This window comes from Hippocampus comes, unplaced genomic scaffold, assembly GCF_001891065.2.
Source record: "Hippocampus comes isolate QL1 unplaced genomic scaffold, H_comes_QL1_v1.1 scaffold739, whole genome shotgun sequence".
Taxonomy (NCBI): Eukaryota; Metazoa; Chordata; class Actinopteri; order Syngnathiformes; family Syngnathidae; genus Hippocampus; species Hippocampus comes.
Genome location: NW_017804936.1, coordinates 1 through 21,629, shown reverse-complemented (window position 1 = coordinate 21,629; position 21,629 = coordinate 1). Strand labels below are relative to the sequence as shown.

The following is a 21,629-nucleotide window of genomic DNA, read 5'->3' as shown; positions in this document are numbered from 1 at the left end:
TATATATACAGTATAGAGAGAGAGAGAGAGAGAGAGAGAGAGAGAGAGAGAGAGAGAGATTTCTTTCGACATACTGTCCCTCGCATCACTGTCACTGTTAACATCGGTTTACAGTACTTCCCACTTGTCACCAATTGTGCAATTACTGCAGCATCGACTACATTTTCTTAGCAACCTATATCTGCTCTTAAAAATGCGAACATCAAATCTTTCTATTTCATGAGTAAGTAGCAACTTACCTGTCTATGTGCAAGATATGCCTCCCATAGATACACTGTCCACGAAAAGCCCAAAACAGCATAAAATATCTGCTTCTCCACGGGCAGTTCACTTATGAAGTCCAGCATATTTCCTCAATTTTTTTTCTAAGAAATTATGGAACCGCTTTACTAGCTAAACAGGCTAACAGCAACGTTATTATCCCTCAACCTGGTTCGCTGCTAACACACAAGTTTTACACAAAACCGGACGTACTAGTCTATTCAATGGACAGCTTTTACAAACGTCAAATCGACCCAAAAGTGACGAAAACGTGCACCGAGAGTTGGTTTTAAGCCACCATCGTAACTAAAGACACTTCAATACATGAGAGCTGAGTCAGTTCAACAGCATAAAAGATCCGGAAAGAAACCGTTCCTGTAACATAAATTCCGCATCCGGTTTACTGAACCGAGCACCAAAAAAAAAAACTTCTTTGCCAACCAACGTTCTGCCATTTTCACCTAACCTAATCGAACAAAGTTACAAAGATGGTTTGAGAAGGACCTGCCATTATGTTTTTAATCGTTTTAACACTATCAGGATGGTCATCATGTGAGATGGTCGAAAGAGTGCTTGCCATTATGTTTTTCGGAGCGCCACCAGGATCGTCATTGTCTAAGATGGACCCAATGCTTTGGTAGACATTTTCATGAAAATCATTGCCTTGCCCGATGCCTCGAATTAAAGTCACAGAGGTAGCTCCAAAAGGGCCTTTCCTCTTATCTATAAAAATCTGGTAACGGCATGCAGTATGGATATTCTTATCCATTTCACTGATTATTTTTCATTCTTGGAATGACAACTTCAGCACTCTGTGCACCTTTTAAGTATGGTCCCAATACTCCCAAGGATTTGATTAGTGCACAAGATAGGCTATCAAATTGTTTAATAAAGTACAGTTAACAACAAAACTATACAGATCTCATGTCAGCCTGTCCTTTAGTTTATTCATTGAAGAACACTGTGATCATGGTATGAGAAAACAACACTTGATATTAATTTTCAGCTTTATTAGAAAGTTACACAGGTACCTCATCTCCAAGCACTGCAAATATCACGCCTATTTCATACGGACTTCGTGCCAGGCAGTCACTCAATTTAGATTTTTGTAGGAGGTACGTTACATTTTGACACAGGTAAAAGCCTCCTGTTACTAACCATTTCTAACAATCTGTGAAAATGTACATAGATCTTTAAGGGCTTATGTATATACGTGAGAAAATTAGATTTGCTAGGAATGGGGCTTGGGGGGAATCATGGCTTTAATTGTGTTGCTGATTTGCGAGTCTTCCATTTCTCAACCTAAGTAACAAAAACACAGCATCACAAATATAAGAAAATGAATAACACTTAAAGTCCAACTTAATTTTAAAAGGTGCAATGTTAAACTTTGCTTCCCAGAAGCAATTTGCTGTTGTTGGGTTCTGGAGGGAAGAGCTGAGGCAGGGTGGCCGTACACACTGGCTTGCCCAGGACCACCACGGGTCTGAGGTACTGAAGCTGCTTGATGGCCAAGTCGCCGCACCCAGCAAGGGCTTTGTCCAGGATGGACTTCAAATTTCGGACAGAGGGGAAGTCCGCAGTTGTACCGCGGGATTTGTGAAGCATCGGATGACTGCGTCTGCTTCGCGTGAATGAGATTCCCAGCTGCTTGTTTTCCTTGACTGAACAACTGCGCCGGAAGGAGTCTCGCCGTTTGGCGATGAGCGTCTTTTTGTCATTTGGCGCGGTGTCTTGAATGAACTTGAGGAAGGAAACCTCAAAGCCGACTGGCTTGTATGTGGTAATGTCAAAAGGGTGCGGTGGGGGGCCGACAGGCTGAGGGTCGATCACGTTTGATGGCTGTACGGCGATCTCATTCTTTCGCTTGAGAGGTTGCCGTACAGGCAGAGGAATTTTACCGTCTTTTGAAGCATCCTGAAGGCCCTCCTCTGTCGTAAAGATTACAGAGCATGGGGGCGAGAGATTGATGGTAAAGGGGCGAAGGAGAGGTTTGATCTGTTCCAAGTTGAGCAATTTTTCTACTTGTTTGTGACCATTCGGCGTTGTGACAACAGTATCGTCAGCGTGCGTGCCGGTACTCGGTTCTCCGTACAACACGTCATCGGCACCGACGAGGACACCGTTTCTCTCTGCAGGGGGCAGTACTTCCTCCACAGGGAATCTCAGAGGATCCGAAAGAGCCTCCAGTTGGGTTTCTGCCTTGGCGGAGTGCAGTTTTACCTGTCCATCCTGTCCCTGTGATGTCTCCGCCTCCGGCTGATATTCCATTTTGCAAACTCCATTCGGGTTCTCTTTTACTGCGACGGTTGGCCGAGCCGACTTCTTCTGAATCAACTCCTCCAGCTGCTCCGCATTGTAAAAGAGCTTCTCGGCATTATTTCGAAGGTAGCGATTTTTCATGTGATGAACCGCTCTGTAGTGGCGGCTCAAGCTCTTTACGTACTTGAGGACAGAGTCACAGTTTTGAATCATGCACGGGTGGGCCACACGTAAACAACGGTCTTGGCACATCTGTAAAGCCTCTTCATGCGATCTGAAAATATAAGCGTTGAAAGACCTTTTCTTTTGAACCATCAACTTTTTTTCGTCTTTGGTAACATCGTCAACCTCATCCTCCGACTGGGCGGGTTGTTTCCGTTCACGCGTGGGTGATCCGGTTGAGGCGGGTGTGGCAGAGTTAGGGGGCGTGACTATAAGCTTCTTTTGGCATCCTGAAATGGACTTTTTGTGAGTGCTTTGGAGCCGTACCACCAAAGAGTCGTAGTACTCGCAGTGTCGATACAGGGTGTGTTTTTTCAGTGCCTCGTTGTGAGTGAATACTTTAGTGCAGCCCTCATACTTGCACCGAATTAGCCCTGACATTTGAGAGTGCACAATGCGGGTGTGACGCGCCAGGCTGCTTTTGAGATGGTAGGAGGCGTTGCAGTTGACAAACTGACATTTGTACTGGGGTTTCGGTTCATCAGAGTTGGGGTCAGGGCTTTTCTTCACATTCTCCTTTTTGACTTCGGGATCGTGTTGCATTTCCTGTTCCAACAGGAGCTGAGAGCGTTTGTAATGGTGTGTGAGCTGAAGGTGGCGCACGAGGCCTCCCTGGGTGGAGAAGGCTGCGTCGCAGTTTTTGGCAACGCAATGAAACGGTTTATTGAATTTATCTAGAATATAGCAGAGGTTACTTTTGGACACCAAACGCCTTGTTCTGACCGGAGGTGGATCCCCATCCTCACCATCTCCCTTGTGGTCACTTTCTTCCTCTTGAATCTCGGCTAGTTTTACAGCCAAGGATGAAGAACAAGTACTCTGGTTTTGTTTATTTTCGCAGTTTTTTTTCGCCCCGTGTTCCCAACTGGGTACATCTATCCTCACTGTCGGGCTCAAGCTCGGGTTTGTAGGTTGGGTAGATCTTCGACTAAATGCGTCCACCAAACTGACATGGAGGTTATGTGTCCGAATGTAATGGGTCCTCAATCCTTTCATTTCTCGGTGACTCTTGCTACACATATGACACTTAAAGGGCTTAAATGACGTGTCCTTAAAACAAGTCATTCTTTTGGCCTCTTCAAGCAGGCGTCCGTGCATATTAACGTAGTGGCGCAGCAGACTGTAGCTCCGCGCAGTCCTAAAGCTGCACTTTCCTATCTCGCAAGTGTAGGGTTTAGCATCGTCAAGCCGTTCGACCGCTCTTTCTTCTGTTACATTTCTTTTAGGCGGCTGGGAAGATGCTTTAGAAAGCAAAACCACAGGTTGTTTTTCGATAACAGCCTGGTGAAGGCATGCGTTTGCTCCCCCGATGGACTGAGGCGGCTTATTTGGGACACTATGTGGCGACAAGGAATTGAGATCCAGTCTACTTAGCCCGATGAGAATTTCTTGAAGAGCATCATTTTTTGCAAGGCTTGTTGTATAGTGGGGTGGGGTCGTCCATTCGTTTCCATCTTCTCCAGGGGAGCAAGGAGCTGAGAGCTGGTTTTCACCTTCTTCGTTGTCCGACTCCAGTTCAGTCTTCATCTTTTTGGACTTTGGACCCTGCTCCTTGTCATGTTTGTGATCTTTGTTCTCCAGTTTAAGGTGTTCTGGGTGGGCATGTTTCAGGTGCCTCTGGACATCTCGAGCCCGGGAGAAAGTCATACCGCACTTCTCAAATCCACAGGTGAATTTGCTTCCATCGAAACACATAGCCACCATGGTCACCACCGCTTTGGGCTTGGCGTCGCCAGATGGTTGACAGGAGGAAATGCAATTCCCCGACGAAGTTTGTTGACCATCTTCGATGGCACAATCTTCCGCATCATTTGGACTATTAACAAGGAACGCCCTTTCCAAATCAGCCTTGAAAATGGTCTCTTTCGCTTTCCTCTGAGCCTCAAAGTCCTTTTCAGAGAAAGTAATGTTGTGTGTGGATAGATGCTCAATGAATTCCCTTTTGGAAAAGTAGAATTTTTTACAGATGGAGGTTGGGCAGGTGAATGCAGCATCCCTGAAATGCTGTGCCTCGTGGTGATAAAGTTGTCCCAGGTCTGAGTAATTCACACAGCAGCCCTCAAGCTCGCACTGGAAGCTCAGCTGATAGCCATGTATCTGCTTGTGCAACACGAGCTCATTGGACGAACCAAAGCGAGCGCCGCAACCCATCACCGCACACATGTACGGTTGCTGACAGAAGTGAGTTCTTCGATGTTTGTGGTGATGGTAAGCGGAGACAAAATGGCGCCGGCAGAAGGCACACTTCTCCCGTTGCTCTCTCATCTGATGAAAATGTTTTACGTTCTCATCGTCTTTATGTTCTGACTTTAAGTGCACGTACAAGTACTTGGAATGTTTAAATACCCTGGAGCATCCCGTTCCAGGACAGAAATACTCCTCTCGGTTCTGCAGACTGAAGTGCTGGTTCATGTAATCGAATGTCACGTGCTCGTTGTCCGCGCACTTGTCTTTGACAGTTTTGGCTTGCCGCACAATGTGCTGCAGGACTTCAGGATCGTGCGTGGATTCGTAACACAAAATTAAAGAAGGGTCAACGGTGATCTCACCGGGTTCAATCTCATCATCTTCAATCTTTATGTTGGTACTGCATTGAGGCATTTCACTTTGGAGGTGATGTCTCATGTGAGGAAGAAGCTCCTTTCTGCTCCTAAAATTCTGCAGGCAAATGGGGCAGGGGTGTCTGTCGTCCACGATGTGTCTTTTGGAGTGGTGTATGATTTGAAGGTCAGTGAAGGACCTTGTACAAATCCGACAACAGAGCTTAGCTCTCCTCACTCCTCCTTCTCCTCCAACCATGTGAGAAGGTTTCTCGTCAGGCTGCTTGTGAAGAAGACGACTTCCATTGACACAAGGTTTGTGCTCGGTTTCTTCTGTCAGTGTGTTGACTTGAAGCGCAAGTGGTTTCTCACATTCTTCCTCTTCCCCTTCCGACTCAGGTTTCAACCCAAGAAGGGAGATACAGTGATACTTGAGGGCTTTCCAGTCCCAAAATTCCGGGTCAATGGGCCAGTGGGCCTTCAGAACGAGCAGCAGTTCACAGCGTAGCGAGTTGGGAATGAGGCCGCTTTCATTTTCGTATTTTTGGTCTGGGCACTGGTAGAGCTCCTGGAGGCGGTTTAAGACCTGCTGGCTGGGGCCAAGCAGGAACTCTGTGAGGAGGCAGGCGCGCCTGACTTCCAGATCATTGAGGAGGAGGCCAGACACCACCTTACAGATGCCGATTCTGCTTTCCGAGTCATCGTGTTTTGGGAGTTGTAGAGCTTTAACACACAGCTCCACTGAGGCAGCGGTGCCCACTGCCTCTGCCTGAAAAATACAGAAATAGTTTGTAATAGTTTTCAGGAATACCAATATCACAATCACCACAGTTGAAATTTTCAAAATGTTTGTGGCTTCTGAGAGTGACCGACGTTGCGCTCGAGGAACAAGTTTAGTTCACAATGCTTTGTTTGCCTGATAATGGTAACAAAACTTAATATTGAGGCACTTACAAGCAAATACATACACACACTGTGAATCAAGTCACACAAGAGTTTGTGCAGCGACTCAAACATGTTGGTATCCAAAGCATGCCCACTTCAAATCAAACTGCACTAATAAACTAACCACCAGGTAATGGAAGTGCACAAATGGAAACTATAACCTGACCTATTTAACAAATATGATGGTTTAATATCACGCCGTGACAGCGACGACGTCGCGGCTATTTTAATGTCGCGATGTTGCCGTTATCATGATATCTGTAAAACCGTAGATACTGCGACGCATTCCAATGTATTAATGAATCATCCCGCCATTGCTGTCACGTTAATATGATACTATTTGCCGCGTTATCGTGTAATTCTGTAAACGACATGACTATGTAGACAGTATGGAAACAGAAATCTTACCTCTGTCTGAATTAAACGGACCAGGTAAAGCAAATGATGCACTGTTATGGCAATGGCACCCAGCTGAAGGCATCTTTCAAGAAGAGACGTGAGAGAAGGGTCCAGCTTCCTCTGAAGTTTACTCCATAGTTGTATCAGCTCCCTATGGATAGAAGAATGAGTTAATCAAAGTTGAATGAGCTCAGAGTAGCAACTTGACAAGCGCATCAATTTTTACCAACAGACTCACCAGGAATGATCAAGGCTGGGCTGCTGAAGCTGCTGCGTCAAGAAGGTCGTGCACAAGATGAAGCCCGTATTCTCCTCCCCCTCCATCTCCAAGTTTTCGGTAATCTCAAGAACATCCTTGCAGTCTTGCCTGGATATCTGTTCGGGAGTAAAGAATATTATGTGAGGAAGGAGACCAGACAACACATTTTTGATGAGGAAAAGAATTGTGCTCGAAAAATAGGAGTGCATCAAGACAAAGTAGAAGGAACAGCCAGCCTTTACCTCCATAATTGCTTCTTCATTGGGAAGCAGCTGGCAGAGCAAAGACACGTATGTGTGACGAAATGTAGCTTGGTTGGAGATGGCGCTGCAGTCTGTGCAAGCTTTTGCCAGCACCACAGCCTTGGCCACTTCGCCCATCTTCTCCAAATGCTTCACCCGCATCTCCATGAAGCCCTCGCCCTCCAAGCTGATATATGCGTCAACTTCAAAAATAATAAATAATGAACGATTACAAACAGGACAATACGATGCGGAGATTGACGTTACACCGGTTTAATACACGTGTTTTCTTTTAACCTTCTTGTTGGATGGTGGGCTGGCCTGAGAGGAGAGCTGCGAGGATGGGATTGCTCCAGGCGCCCCCCTCTCCTGTGATCTGCAGTAAGGCTTGAAGGTCTGTACTGCCGTACTGTAACAAGGTGTCATGTGCAATCTGAAAGGAAGCAAAATACAAAAGAAAACATTTTTGTGAAGAATAAACACACGCCTTGGCCTCAATAAAAGCCGGGCCGAATTGCAAAGGAATGTGTCTTCCACTTCATAGCAAATAAACATATAAATGCTACTAAACCTCTCAAAATATTTTATTGGGCCGGAGTACAAAGTTATTTTTTTATTGTACTTCGAAGTTCTATGGTTAACAGTATCTCAATTACAGATTTAAATTAGTTCTAAATTTTGACTAAATATAGATAATTTGTACAAATTCGACTTAATTTGCGATAGTGGCACATAATCATTACATACACAAAAATAATGCTATAATCCAATACAGGGTCCTACATCAAGTCTTTTTGGGGGGTGGCCCAAAAGCCATGTCATGGTAGCCCTGCCAGAAAATATAATACAATGAGCTTAAATGTTTGCTTCATATGCAACATTTTTTTTTGTGATCTGATTAGTTGAAGCTTTCATACACGTCCAATCGCAGGGCTGTTTACAAACGGAAAACGGAGAGACTGTTCGGGAGAGCTCGTGAAAACTCGACGATAAGGTACCTGACCGCCCCTAAAATTTTCTCAACGGATTTAGACGATTCACAAAAATGATCAATTTAAGAAATAAAACGGCGGATTTCCGCGGATCCGCGGAAAATTGCCATGTATGGCAACATTTTCAGATTTATCATTGAAGCCTTTCAGAAAATATTACTCTTGAGCAGCTTTTTGTGTTATGGCTTATTTTTTTAATACAGTATAAAATCTATGTGAATATTTAACATTTGACATTTTGTGGGCTTCACGTTTTCAAGCCATTCCTTCGGCGCCAAAAAACGTGCACGGCGTGGTAAAACGATCAATGATGATTGATCAATGAATATGTTGATTTCATCGTATTGATGACATGTGTACTTGGTCATCTTCGGTTACTCTGAAGTCAACATGAATAGAAGTATTCTTACCTGAACAGCTTGGTGGAATTGAACCCAGGCTTCATAAGGGATTTCATTATCCGGCACTGACAGAAATAGTTCAAAACAGCTTCTGCAGGACAAACAAAAAGATTGCTAGTATAAATGATCAAAACTAACTCATACGATATCCACAGCTCTTGTTTATCGTAATAGCTTGTTATTGCAATACCACTGTAGCCTATACTACCGGAGGTAAATTCCTTGTGTGTTTTGCATACATGCCGATAACATGATTCTGATTGACATGTGCAATTATTTTACGTGTCATTGTTTGTTGTGAGAGCTGCTAAACTGCATGTTACCGACACGTTTTTTTTTTTACACAGCTTGTTGTATTTGTTTATCTTTAGGAACGTGCATGCTTCCCCACTAAACAGTGAACCCCTTCGAAGGTACAGCGCCAAGCGGCTCCATTCCTTAAAATGGTCATGGAGAGCTCTCAGCAATAAACATGAATGGTGTCATGCGCCATGAGAATCCACTTATGATCACATCTTGATGATGTTACTCGAATGTTAAAAGCAAGTTAATGCAGACGTTATTCGGTTAGATTCTTATCATGCCACCCATATTTGCGCAATATATTTAATCATTGGAGGTATTACTTGCACATTTATTCATAGTGGCTTCTCGAAATCATACAGCTCGGCACTCCAATGAACTGTAGTTGTTTTTAGGGTAGACTATGGAAGACCTTGTTTGTTTCTATTGGCTCATGGCATCTTCTAAAAATAAAATGAAACACTGTCCACATTAGATTATTTAAAATTGCGCAGAGGGTGTTGCTACTCTGAGAAGGCAGGAGAGGACACTTCGAGTCAAGTGAGCGATATGTGAGTGGTAAAAATAGAATAATTTGCTTTCGCGCTGGCCCACATTAAGGTACCAACGCAAAATGGTGTCACTGGTTGATCGACAAACTTGTGGGCTTCTGACATCGTGTCAGAGGCATCACAAAAGCTCCTTTCCCAAAGAGTTTCTGGGAAAGAGGTGCAACGGCACTGTCCCTGTGCCTTCTAGGCAGAAACCACATCGCTGGGTCCAAAGTCATGGGCGAAAAATTACTTTCAACATAAAAGAGCTTGGACAGTCAGCAATAAATCGGACTGGTCTGACAGACCTAATTTCTTTCTTTTTTTTTTTTAAATTGGAGTGATGCAAAAATGGTAGACTCTAGATCGCAAGCTAGGGACTATATGCATCACAGTTAACGTGGAGGCAAGTTAATTAGCACCTAGTTAAGTCCTATTCTTTTGTGTGATATTGCCAAAGGAGTACACAACACATTTTCATTGGAGCACTTGTACTCACAGAGCTAGCCTCTTCAAAACAAGAGTCACTTTGTCCGACTCCGCGGTGAGGTGCGAGCGGGCAGCTGCGAAGCAGTTTATCGAAAGGCAGTAGACCTCCAGAAGTGGAAGACCATGGTCTATGGAGTTTCTGCTGCCAGCATAATGCATAAGTGCCTGAGGGAGGGAGGGGAAAAAAAATGCACAGATACTTACATGACATTGGTTTTCCCATTAGAACAATCATAAGCAGGTGAGATTTCTGAGGCGTTTCCTCTTGAGGGAAAAGGGAGACGCTAGACTACACCTGATTGATCCCACTTGGCACTGTCTGGTTTGAGATGCTACTGATTAGGCCCAAGGGCTTAGCGAGGGGAAAATAACCCATACAAACTGTCAAATACATATTTGTGCGTATTTTGTAAGAATGGAATGGTCCATGGTTTAGGAATTAACAGTAAACAAATTTCAAACAGTTGGCCACACCGCTCCAACTGCAACTATGTATCATCCTGGATTCAGCAAAATCAATCAATCAAGAACAGACCAATACTACTATCTCAGATCCCGGTCAACTAAAAGCTCGGATATAATTGTAATGTATCATCAAAAATCTTGACATCCCCACATGGATTGCGGTTTTCTTTTCAAACAAATGCTGTATATGAACAAAGTCCATTTTCTCCCCTAGCAGTGCCACTTTTTTCGTTTTTTTTTTAGAATATTGCCCTTTTTATTAAGAGTATAAAATACGGGCCTTGCCCAATATCAAGTACCCTCTCCTCTAAACGGCATCGTCAAATAATTGAGAGCGCGATAGACAGGTGTGTGACAGTTGTGAGACGTGCGAACGGCTACACCTCAAATTCAAGTTTAACAAGTGCCAATTATTTGGTGCCAAGCAAGCTCATTCTCCACTGGTTGCATTTAACCAGGTCATACATCAATCGTGTTGTTTTCGAGATGAGAGAAGTCACGCATGTACCCAACAACTATATAGTTGGGTGGACTCTTCATTTTAGCCTGCACAAGCCTATAAATAATATAAATGTTTTGTTTACCATGAGACAAATCAAATGGATCAAACAAAGGAATCCCTCATTCAATGTTAAAGCTTACATGGGTGAGTCCACCAAATTGGTGCCACTTGCATCCCCGGGCAATTTACATGAAAATACATTTTTATAAAACGTCCCCCACATTGATATGTATTACGTTTAAAGTTTACATTCAATAAACATAAATGCTGTATAATTCCTGCATTTGGTGACTTAATGCTAATAGTATTCGGCCTCAGGTAATTAAAAAAAAAAAAAAAAATGTGTCACCGGGACGTCCCTAGAAGCAAATTTTGTATGTTTTGCGGGCTCTCCAAAAAGTGCAGTCGGTGTCGCCATTTACAATTCCCAATGTCAAGAAGTACATAGGGTTGCAAAAATGATATTTTTGTATTCAAAATACATATCCTGCTAATACCGGTAATCTTGAGAACTTTGGTCATAATAATCATGAGATGAAATTCCCATAATTTTCCGTGGTATCCTCCTTGGTCGTTTCTAACGAAGTCTACTTTGGCTCAAATTCACGACGGACGGTGCGATCTGACATCAATGTACCTTGACCTTAACGGTGACCTTTAATTTCTTTGGAAGGTGTGCTGGGCTCTTTTGTTACCATTCATATTATCCAGCTCTTCAATTTGTCATCAATTTTCCTCCTGCGGCCATGTCCCAAAATGCTGGCTCCAGTCCCGCGCAGATATATTCACAGGAACATCAAGTTGCTGGGAGAGGGTCATGGCGCAACCACGAACATCAAATACACCGCAGAAATGATTAATTCACTTTAGTTGATTGAAAATATGCTTCAAAAGACATTTTTGGCACTGGGTGCTAGCTGGCTGTCAAAATCAAACTGATACACTTTCTTGTTTTGGGCAAATAATCATTAACTATGAATTTTATTCATTGGAATTAGGTTTGTATAAAGTGCAGAAATATCATTTTCGTCAATGCCTATGTCACAATTGTTTTCTCCCCAATGTAATTCTGTTGAACCACAAATCAAAGGCAATCTCAGATGTTCCGAGGTTAATTTTTACTATTGTTTCTTTTGTCAAAGTCATTTCTGACCACTGTGGATTTGTTTGCTTTCATTTAAAAAGGGGTACTAAATAATTTTGTCCACATGGACATTACCTTTGAAGACCTACTGGTTCGACACTAAAGTTCATTTTGAACATTTGAAAATGTGTGCCGCCTACATCCCGCAGGATAGTGAGCTTGTCATCCTGAGACACCTGAGTACCAGACAGACACCCTGGCATGCTGGGTATCCACGGGGAGCCTTGATTAATTCCCCACTGTCTATTTATGGCACATCCACAAGGGGGAACCTCCTAAAAGGATCTCAGCCTAGGAGATTTGAGTGTAATTACATTGGGACTACTTCCGACTTGAATGTGATGCCTGAGTTGAAAAGAGGCTAGTTTGTGCAAAACAAGGCGTTGCAAGAAAGAAGTAGGTTATACGAGATGCAAATTTAAATGTTGATTGTTGCGTTGTGGTTAAATTTGACTCTACTTACAGTAGTATGCTAATATGATGTGAGGAACACAAAATTGCAAGCTGGTAAATGTTGTGGTGTTTCTGCATGGTTCATAGTCAGGTGGCTTCATGGGCTCATGACCTCATTCTTTTCTTTCTCTTGTTCGAATACATTGATACTTTTCTTTTTCTCCATTGCAGGTACTTGTTTTTTTCTGGCTGTGTCAAGACACCCTAAAATCTCTGATTGACTTCTGTTCTTTATGTTTGAAAAATAGAACCACTTTTACTTTGACATTCCTCCTTCATCCTCTTGATCCCTTTGAAGAATGAGAGCAGTTCTCTGGAATCCCTCTTGAACATAGTTACCACTGTCCTCTTAAAAAAAGCATACATTTAATGAATCTACAGTTTCAGATTCAAGATGCCCTCCGTTTTGTTCGATTTAAGCACACACTGGTTAATTTAAAATTAATTATACAAACATGGGTTACTTTATTACCGGGAACAGCCTTAATGGACACACAATGGAACGTTTATCTATACAAAAGAATATATTTTTAAATATCTTTAGAGGAAAAAAAGTTTTCTTACAGTCAAATGTATTAAAGTGTCAGATTTGATCAGAGCAGTATTTGTATACACACCCATGTCTCAACGTGCAATTACGAATCCAGATCACAATACTGTAGTACGAGGGGTGTTGCTGAGCTTCCTCAAACACTCAATATTGATTTCAACAGAGCCAGTAGTGAACCGCATTTAATTAACATTGTAGGATCATGTTAATTATTTTAAAGTCGCTGCTGGACGCCGAGCAGTAGTATACGTTTATTCAGAAACGCGTTTTCTAATTACAAAAGGGGCGCAACCGATCCCAGAGCATCTCGACTATCTTCAGGAAAACAACCCAAACTGAGCAAGCGGTATGCTAACGCTAGTATCAAGATTCACGCACTCGTTACCTGACAAAAGTTGTCGCAATAGTCCGCGGACGACGCCACGGACAATTCCTGTTGCCTAAGCCCGTCTTCGAATGCCCTCAGTGTGGCCAACAGGGTTTCCATTGCAACCAGCGTGTCCTCGGCCGTGTCCAGGCCCCGCTCGCTCCATTCGTGATCAAGATCGACGTTCCTCTCCGCCATCTTCCCTCTCCTCCACGGCGCGTATGCACTAGAGCAGTTTGACACCGCCTTCTTTTCTTCTTCTTTGTGTCTGATTGCGGTTTACAAACTGTCTTAGTGTATTACCGCCACTCATTGATCTGCAATGATTACTGCACTGTCTTTCAGACAACAAGAGGTCGCTAACGTTTTGGAAATCGAGAGCAACAGTTTGATCCAAACTTTGGAAAAACAAATGTGTTTCTCCATTACTTATGTATACTGTATTGATGCATCTCTCTCTCTCTCTCTCTCTCTCTCTGTCAGGATATAGAGATATTGTATTACTGTATATTAAATTATCTTATAATATATATCAAATTTACATGTTCTACATCTATGGGGAGAAACTGATCACGTATAGTCATAAAGACATGGATGGTGCTACACCAGGGCGAAAGGTACTACATAGCCCTGTTACAAATCTGTATTCGCCCAGTTAAGCCCCTCGAGCATTTTATTTTATATTTTACTATACATCTATTAATGATTTTCTCAGCCCCTCTACATATTGGTCAAGCCCCAGGAAAGGAAAAATCTTGAAATTGTGCCTGGTTAAAGACCCTGTCATGTGATTTTCATTATTTGTTTCTAAATAAGTTTATGTTTAAAGATAAATTCTGAAAACATACAAAGACTGATGACTTGATTGTCGACATATTTAAACTCTACTTTACCATTCCACTTGTGTGCATTTGGTGCGTACTGGGGCTTCGGTGTACTTTCTGGGTGAGTATAAGTACTGAGAGCCATCCTTCACTTCCATCTGTTAGATTGGGGCTCTTTAGCACATGAATAGATAGGTGACTCGAGCAAGGCTATTGTGTCACTGTTACCGTTTCCTGGCTCTGCATCTTTGTATCTATCTGCATCCTGACATGTTTGATTCAAATGATCAGTTCATCTGCAAACTTGATCATTTGACTCAAGTACAGTCAGTCATAGATTAGAAGGCGATTTGTCAAGTCATTGGCCTCCGTGTTATGGATGTTTTAAAGAAACATAAATTACATAAGAACAATGTTTCTTTGACCATATCTACGCATATTATGTTTTTGGTGTTCATTTTAGAAATAAAAATGCAAATATATTTGTTTTGTTTTGTTTCGTTTTTTAGAATCAGTGGCCGACGCCATCTAGCGACACGTCACACTCGCACTTTCTTTCGACCCGGAAGTAAATGAGTCCACTCCTTCCAGTTGCACGTGTGAGGGGGTAAGTAAACATGAAGATGATGACGCCAAAGAAAACGGGTTGAAACTGATATATTAGAAAGAAACAGACTTATATTTTACCTTTGTCGTGTTATAAAGAAAACGGCACAACTCGGCCAGTGGTATAGTTTAACTTGGCGCAGATTGATTTTTGAAGTCGCTTCACTCACGCTTTATAACGTTGAATCCCGATGAGCATAAACTAAGAAAATGTCTATTACTTAGTCATGGCCTGATGAAGCCTTATGAAGACTTAAAACTTTCCGCCCAACTGGTTCACAAAAAGGTTGAGATGCACACAAACCCTCCTGCTGGCTAAAACCGTGATTGCCATTGGATGATATAGTTTTTGCAGACTTCCCCCCCCAAAATTGGAACCGAAACAGCACTGAAGGCAACTGAAGTAGGACTCGAGTCAAGTCATATGACTCGATTCCCCCACCTAAGCTATTTCCTTTCAGCTATGTTACATTGTATCCATGTTTGTCCTTACAGCTCACCGGTCTAACCATGGGGAAGTCCAAACAAACGAAAAACCACAATAATGGCAGAAAGAAGAACATTGCAAAGACGTGGAAGACGAAGCGCCGGACAAAAGACTTAGATGAGATCCATTCAGATATGAAGCCTGAAATTGCTGCCAAACTACTTAATCAGGAAGTGGACTATGATGTGACGGGATGTGCACAGCACTACTGTTTACACTGCGCGTAAGTGGACAACTGTACTACTGCTCACTGTCGAGGTAGAGCTCAAGGACCCTTCAATCCATTTTGGATAATGTTGAAGGAGACGTTTTTTTAATAATTTAAACTAGTTTGCAGGTGTCTCAACATGTCTGTGACATGCATTTTTCAAAACATGTTCTGAGCAATGGTTGGACGACTGTCATGACATTTTCTGAAATCCGGATTGCACCACGCTGCATACAGCAACATTGCAGCTTCTCTTTAAACCCGATACAAATGTCAACTTTAAAGATGCCATGTCTACTCTGAAGGCAGGTCTTGTTGATGATGTGGTGCACAATTTGGTATCATTCACACTCGTCATTACAATCAACTTGTGGCCTATTTGATTTTGCAGGGGAGCAAAAAAGAGGTGTTTCAATTTCTCTCAATGCTTAATAGGGACATGGCTGCTAAACTCCATTGAAAATAGGTTTATTAAAGTTCGCTTAAATAATGTAACAAATGTAATTAATAACTAACAAAATGACTGACTTTTTACCATGTGCAGTACTGGAACATGTTCTTCATTCCAGTATGCTCATGGTGTATTGCTTCTTGGTGGAAGGGTTAGAACAGTAGACTAGTGGTTTGCAAGTCTGCTTCAAATTTGAGAGTTTCTTTGTGTATAGTACTCCGGCTTACTAACCGATTCCCAAAAATGTAGTCTCCTCTCACCAAAAGTTGAGTGGGAGAGGCTCCAGCTCATCCAAAACCCTATAATGACAAGTGCAATCAAAAATGGAAGAATGGATTCTCGTGGTTGTTCATTAGTAGTTGGTAATACGGTGACTTTTTGTCTTGCAGGAGATATTTTGTGGATATGAAATCGTTGAAAGACCATTTCAAGACTAAAGTCCACAAAAAACGGTAAAGCTCCGATAGTTTTGTATGCATTGAAATATGCAGTATTTGGACCCTCAGCCTGGTTTTCGTCCATTTAGGTTGAAAGAGCTTAAGGAGGAACCGTACACGCAGGCAGAGGCAGAGAGAGCGGCTGGGATGGGCTCCTATATCCCTCCAAAGGTCATGGAGGTGAAGACGCAACCTGTGGAAGAAGATATGTGCTGAAAAGTTCCTTCTCCGTGAAGTGAACTTTACAAAACGTGGAAGCCAAAAATGCACATGTTGATAAATTGTGTTTTTGCAGTCAGCTCATTCATAAGTAAACTGAATATTATCAGCATCACAAAAGTGTTGCCTTATTCTTGGTAATACACAGTGTAACTTATGTAAATATGGAGAGTGTGAAGTGGTAATAAACCGAGATAGATTGCCCTTACACAAGCCTGCTGTTCTCTGTAAAATGATTCGCACACGACACACATGCCAAGTTTGAACATGTTTCAGTGTTTTTTTGTTTTTGTTTTTTTAAAAGCAATTTATGCAGATTACAATTCATTCAAAAAGTAATTTAAAGTCAGGTCAGTTATTTAAGTGGAACTGTTAGAGTCTTAACAGTTGGCAATATGTCTGTCTCTTGAGCCAACCTGAAAATCACATTAGTCTGACAACACACACAGGTGAGGTGTATCTTTTTCAGTTATTAAACAATGTTTTTTTTGTAAATCAGTTCAGAAGTCATAACTGAAGCTATTTTGAGTCAATCCAAGGTAGCTATCAAGCGACAGCATGTGGCGTAATTTTCTTCTCGATATGAGCACTAATGAAGAAAAAAGGAAAACGTTTTTGTGTACAGCTACAGTTTCAAAGGGTATGTGTCAAGAGCAGAAACTGCAGATTCAGATCTAAAGTCCCTTCTGGCAGACGAACATGTAATTTAAATTGTTTAACAGAGCTTCCTGGCAGGAAAAGCACCCCCCCCCAAAAGAAAAAAAACAAATTGAGAAGGGGACAAAACCTCGAAAATATTAGGTGAATTTGTTGGAATACACTGCGATCATATTTGCGGAAAATCCGTTTCAAAATAAAATAAAAGGCCTGGTCGAGCAAACAGCACTGTAGAATGTAAGCGAATTGCGTGCCCATCGCTTGAAATACTTTAAATTTGAAAACACAGTAATATAACTTCCAGTTGGTTGTGGGTTTCACTTGATCCCTTGACACATTCGCGAGCAGTCCTCCAGGGATGTGCGGCTAAATTGCTAGCGGTTGTCTGGGAACTCCATCCCCCAGAAGGGACGTTCCTCTCCTACATCGGAGGCAGTAGCATAGCCGGTCGCTCTGTATAGAAGGAAGTCTGCGGTTGGATATTTTTTGGATGTTATCCGACCGACATGCCTTTGTGTTAGGAGGGGATGGCGGCGGACGTGCATAAAGAGACCCGCGAGGAGGGACGCAACGACGGCCAGAAGCGACAACAATCTCGGGGCTCCAGCTCCCAGATCTCCACCAGGACTTACACCCTGCTACTGGTTCTTGCTGTTCCTCTCCTGGCGTGGGCCATCAAGTACTATCAAGAAACCCACCTTCAAAATAGACACGTGAGCTGAAGTCATAGTCGAAATGATTGGATTTAGACAACATCTACTGTAGTGATACAAATTGTTTGTACAGTGTAATGACATTGAAATTTCAAGCCGAAGTCAAACAGTATGATGAAATCCAAAATTAAAGCCGAAGTCAAGTAAAAATAAAAATATTGTTTTAAAATATCGTGCTATGTTTCATGCGCTCCCATTGCTCTAAACAGGGTATTCTGATTTATTGTGAATCAACCCGTTTTTAGGGACAGTCTTCGAACTCTTGGTCTCTTGGTCAGGTCTTGTACTGCCACCCGTTATCGACTGATATTGACGTCACATCATATCAACTTGTGAATGTCACCAGTTTTCTGAATTTGGTTACGTGATGTAATGTCTGGCAGTGGATGAGTTAACAGCTTCGTGCATGACACCGATTTTCGGAAATAGGCAGACAACTAAAGATTGGTTTGGTTTAATTTGAGACTTGATGAGTGGGCAGACACCGCATATACAATGTTGTATGCAAGCCATTAAAATGTACTCCCCCCCCCCAAAAAAAACAAAAGCCCTTTGCCAAGAAATTGTGTGCGATCCAGTAACTGCCGCTCAACCCATTTTGGCATTTTGGTGTGTTGACACCACATCTGCAGTTAGTCCAGCCCATTGTGCTTTTACAAACAGGGTGTGTCTTTTAGTTGTCTCAACTGGTAAAACTCAGTGTTTGGTCTCAAATTTGCTCCCCCCACCCCGCTGCCACCCGTTGTGTATCTGGCAGTCAACATGTGTTTGAGACATGGCCTGACTGGATGGAACATATGCAAAGAATCTGTAGCCTCCGGGCAGACCTTTTCCACTCTTTCCAGTTTCTACAAAATCTGTTATTGCAGCAGTAACCCAGATTTGTTGCAGCGCGCATTGAGAATGAAATCATTGGAGTATGTCAAATGAATGTGAATCTCTCTCCCCCTTTTAGGAGGAGAGTGTGCAAACTCTGGGTGCCGAGGGGCTTTTTCTCTTCTCCTCTTTAGACACCAACCATGACCTCTATCTCAGTCCGGAGGAATTCAAACCGGTTGTGGAGAAACTCACAGGTAGCTCAAACTTAACATTTCCGTTCCCTCCTGTAATGTTCGATGACACCGCCTTATCTTTTTTCCCCACAGGGATTACACCACCGCGGGACATTGAAGATGAGGTGATTGAAGACCCAGATGGGGAGACTTTAACGCTGGAGGCCAAAATGGAGCCTCTGCTCATGGACTCCATGACAAAAAGCAAAGATGGCTTCCTTGGGGTAAGAAAAACCAGCAAAATGCTCGCTCATCGCAATTTGGTAAAATACTGTGGAAAACATGGATAAAACATACCGGTAGTTACATACCTCAGCTGAATCATGGCATTACCAAAGATTATGGCAAATATTGGCATCTGGAGGAAGTCAGGCTCTCACTGACAGACCACAATCAGCCCTAAAAAGTTTGCAGATTTTTTGATTAGGAGAGTTGATGTTGCAGGTCTCTCACAGCTGCCTGAGTGGTTTGCGCTCATGGAAGAGTCCAGCCGTGCCTTCCTCTTCTTTCTTCGCCAGCCAGTTCAAGGTCTTCCTTCCGCCCAAGAATAAGCAGGAGGTTGGAGATACATGGTGGGTGATCCCAAGCGAACTCAACATTTTCACCGGGTACCTGCCCAACAACCGCTACCACCCTCCCACACCAAAGGGCAAAGAGGTATCTTTTAAAAAAAAAACAAAAAAAAAACAGATTCTGTTCACTTCAAGTCAAAAATGAATGCTACATGTTGCGTTGTTGTTCTCACCGCAGGTTCTCATCCACTCACTGCTGACCATGTTTCACCCCCGACCCTTCATAAAATCTCGCTTTGCGCCTCAGGGCACCATCGCGTGCATACGTGCCAGTAACGACTTCTATTACGACATTGTGTTCCGGTGAGGAGAAACAAAGTATGATGTCATACATGTTTTGAAAATTGTTCCCGTTCATAGCTAAATTTCTATTTTAATTAAGAATAGTGATAATTATAGGAGCAGCAGCACGGTGCAGTCATGGTTTTCTGGACACTTAAAGACACCTAATAACTTTGAAAATTACTGTTTGTCATCAGAGCAAAGTGATAACTGACAGTGAGGGCCACTGTTTGAGATTTGTAAGTTTTAATGTGCAAAGAAGACCAAAAAAAAAAAACAAAACGACAATTAAGGGGGATAGGTTGAGTTTTAAAATTGCTCCCAAAATTTGAACATAGCCTCACTTCACTAATCTTTCCCTCCATTCTGACCAAAGCCGCGTCCCTCACTGATGTGCACAAGCGCAATTCTGAAATATTCGTGCGGTTTTGAAAACATGTGGTTTTGATGAAAAGTCGGAGAGAACGCTGTCGTTTTCACAAAAAAAAAAAAAAAAAAAAAAAAAAATCTCTTCTTAAATCCCCAAAACAGGATTCATGCAGAGTTCCAGCTAAACGATGTCCCCAACTTTCCCTTCTGGTTCACGCCAGGCCAATTCACAGGCAACATTGTCCTCGCGAAAGACGCTTCTCACGTGCGGCACTTTCACCTCTACGTCCCCAGTGACAAGTAAAGGCCTTTTAAGATGCACATCACAAAAGTGAGCATGTTAGAGGCAGAGTCGTTATCGTGTGCTTTTTTCCGTCTGTGTCAAAGGTCGCTGAATGTGGACATGGAGTGGCTGTATGGCGCTAGCGAGAGCAGCAACATGGAGGTGGACATAGGCTACCTGCCACTGGTAAAGCCTTTCCAGCTACTTTTCATCTAGTTTACAGTAGAAGTATTATATACAGTAGTCCAATGTTTCCCATCATTTTTGACCCAAGGTATCCATTTTACATGAAAAAAAATGTCATGGCACATCACCCCCCCCCCAAAAAAAATCATAACAAAAATACATTAAGAAAATATGATTTATTCATAAACTGACTTGCTCCATGTGAAACCTGCGCCTGCTTCATTGAACACAAAGGAGATATACTCACAGGAAGCCATGACATATTTTAGTATGTGTGGCAACAGATAGATAAGCATTTTCTTCCACAGCTGGAGTTGCAGTCCACCGGGCCGTCCATTCCCTCCGTCATCATGGACGAAGAGGGCAACGTCATCGACAGCCGAGGCGGCAGCGCTGAGCCGATCCAGTTTGTCTTTGAGGACATTGACTGGAGCGTAGAGATCGATCAAAAAGAAGCCGCCCGTCGCCTGGAGGTCACCCTGTATCCCTTCAAGAAGGTAAACGTGACTTTGTTGCGTTGTTTACCATGTCGCTTGTTGGCTGTCTAACACTGGACTGTACCGTAGGTGTCCTACCTGCCTTTTTCGGAGGCCTTCCAGCGAGCCGAAGCAGAGAAGAAGTTGGTGCATTCCATTCTACTTTGGGGAGCACTAGACGACCAGTCCTGCTGAGGTGAGACCGTCAGGTTCAAATGTAACTCTTTGAGAGTCGATGACGTGAAATATCATCAACGGAAACCCTAATGAGGATTGCCAGCAATGGAAAATGTCGTCAACTACCTTTTAGTTATGGGAATAGGCAGAAGAAAGTATTTTCCAGCTTTGGTTTGACCATTAAATTCGGAAAGGGGGGGGGGCCTTAACTATGGCCAGCAGATGGCAGCATTTGGATCTCTTTTGGATGAGATCACCATGTATGCATGCCTGAATGCACACACACACACACACACACACACAC

At 42.8% G+C, this 21,629-nt stretch overlaps 4 protein-coding genes across 5 annotated transcripts in view; 2 read left to right on the top strand and 2 right to left on the bottom strand.

Annotated features, from left to right (window-relative positions):
- zmpste24 (zinc metallopeptidase, STE24 homolog) overlaps nucleotides 1–626 on the bottom strand; it is a 6,237-nt gene extending 5,611 nt beyond the window's left edge. Inside the window, exon 1 of the mRNA XM_019886236.1 lies at nucleotides 240–626. Coding sequence (XP_019741795.1) covers nucleotides 240–347 — 108 coding nt within the window. The 5' untranslated portion in view covers nucleotides 348–626. The remainder of the gene's footprint in view (nucleotides 1–239) is intronic.
- Nucleotides 627–1,250: 624 nt separating this feature from the next.
- rlf (RLF zinc finger) lies at nucleotides 1,251–13,566 on the bottom strand. The gene is made up of 8 exons (XM_019886221.1): nucleotides 13,345–13,566; nucleotides 9,856–10,010; nucleotides 8,533–8,614; nucleotides 7,428–7,563; nucleotides 7,131–7,333; nucleotides 6,868–7,004; nucleotides 6,639–6,780; nucleotides 1,251–6,054 (listed from the first exon to the last, which is right to left on the bottom strand). Exons 1-8 carry the CDS (start codon nucleotides 13,522–13,524, stop codon nucleotides 1,645–1,647), a joined length of 5,445 nt encoding a protein of 1,814 aa, XP_019741780.1. The 5' UTR covers nucleotides 13,525–13,566; the 3' UTR covers nucleotides 1,251–1,644.
- Nucleotides 13,567–14,655: 1,089 nt separating this feature from the next.
- On the top strand, nucleotides 14,656–16,771 carry znf593 (zinc finger protein 593). Of its 2 annotated transcripts, XM_019886274.1 has the most exons (5): nucleotides 14,764–14,873; nucleotides 15,139–15,159; nucleotides 15,252–15,466; nucleotides 16,292–16,354; nucleotides 16,429–16,771. In XM_019886274.1, exons 3-5 carry the CDS (start codon nucleotides 15,267–15,269, stop codon nucleotides 16,553–16,555), a joined length of 390 nt encoding a protein of 129 aa, XP_019741833.1. In that variant the 5' UTR covers nucleotides 14,764–14,873; nucleotides 15,139–15,159; nucleotides 15,252–15,266; the 3' UTR covers nucleotides 16,556–16,771. The 2 variants fall into 2 exon arrangements, with proteins under 2 accessions (XP_019741822.1, XP_019741833.1); XM_019886263.1 differs by lacking the exons at nucleotides 14,764–14,873; nucleotides 15,139–15,159 and adding an exon at nucleotides 14,656–14,757.
- A 768-nt stretch (nucleotides 16,772–17,539) lies between these two features.
- Nucleotides 17,540–21,610, top strand: selenon (selenoprotein N). The gene is made up of 9 exons (XM_019886249.1): nucleotides 17,540–17,928; nucleotides 18,884–19,001; nucleotides 19,074–19,204; nucleotides 19,425–19,637; nucleotides 19,731–19,855; nucleotides 20,366–20,503; nucleotides 20,591–20,672; nucleotides 20,981–21,169; nucleotides 21,239–21,610. The coding sequence occupies exons 1-9, from the start codon at nucleotides 17,743–17,745 to the stop codon at nucleotides 21,341–21,343; spliced, it is 1,287 nt and encodes a 428-aa protein (XP_019741808.1). The 5' UTR covers nucleotides 17,540–17,742; the 3' UTR covers nucleotides 21,344–21,610.
- The last annotated feature ends 19 nt before the right edge of the window (nucleotides 21,611–21,629 follow it).

Excerpts from the sequence above, each read along its gene's own strand:
- selenon (XM_019886249.1), top strand. The coding sequence starts at position 17,743 with ATGGCGGCGGACGTGCATAAAGAGACCCGCGAGGAGGGACGCAACGAC. Across the intron at positions 19,638-19,730 it reads CCACACCAAAGGGCAAAGAG|GTTCTCATCCACTCACTGCT; the intron begins GTATCTTTTAAA and ends TTCTCACCGCAG. Across the intron at positions 19,856-20,365 it reads TATTACGACATTGTGTTCCG|GATTCATGCAGAGTTCCAGC; the intron begins GTGAGGAGAAAC and ends TCCCCAAAACAG.
- znf593 (XM_019886263.1), top strand. The coding sequence starts at position 15,267 with ATGGGGAAGTCCAAACAAACGAAAAACCACAATAATGGCAGAAAGAAG. Across the intron at positions 15,467-16,291 it reads CACTACTGTTTACACTGCGC|GAGATATTTTGTGGATATGA; the intron begins GTAAGTGGACAA and ends TTTGTCTTGCAG. Across the intron at positions 16,355-16,428 it reads ACTAAAGTCCACAAAAAACG|GTTGAAAGAGCTTAAGGAGG; the intron begins GTAAAGCTCCGA and ends TCGTCCATTTAG.
- rlf (XM_019886221.1), bottom strand. The coding sequence starts at position 13,524 with ATGGCGGAGAGGAACGTCGATCTTGATCACGAATGGAGCGAGCGGGGC. Across the intron at positions 7,564-8,532 it reads AATTCCACCAAGCTGTTCAG|ATTGCACATGACACCTTGTT; the intron begins GTAAGAATACTT and ends GCTTCCTTTCAG. Across the intron at positions 6,055-6,638 it reads TCCGTTTAATTCAGACAGAG|GCAGAGGCAGTGGGCACCGC; the intron begins GTAAGATTTCTG and ends TGTATTTTTCAG.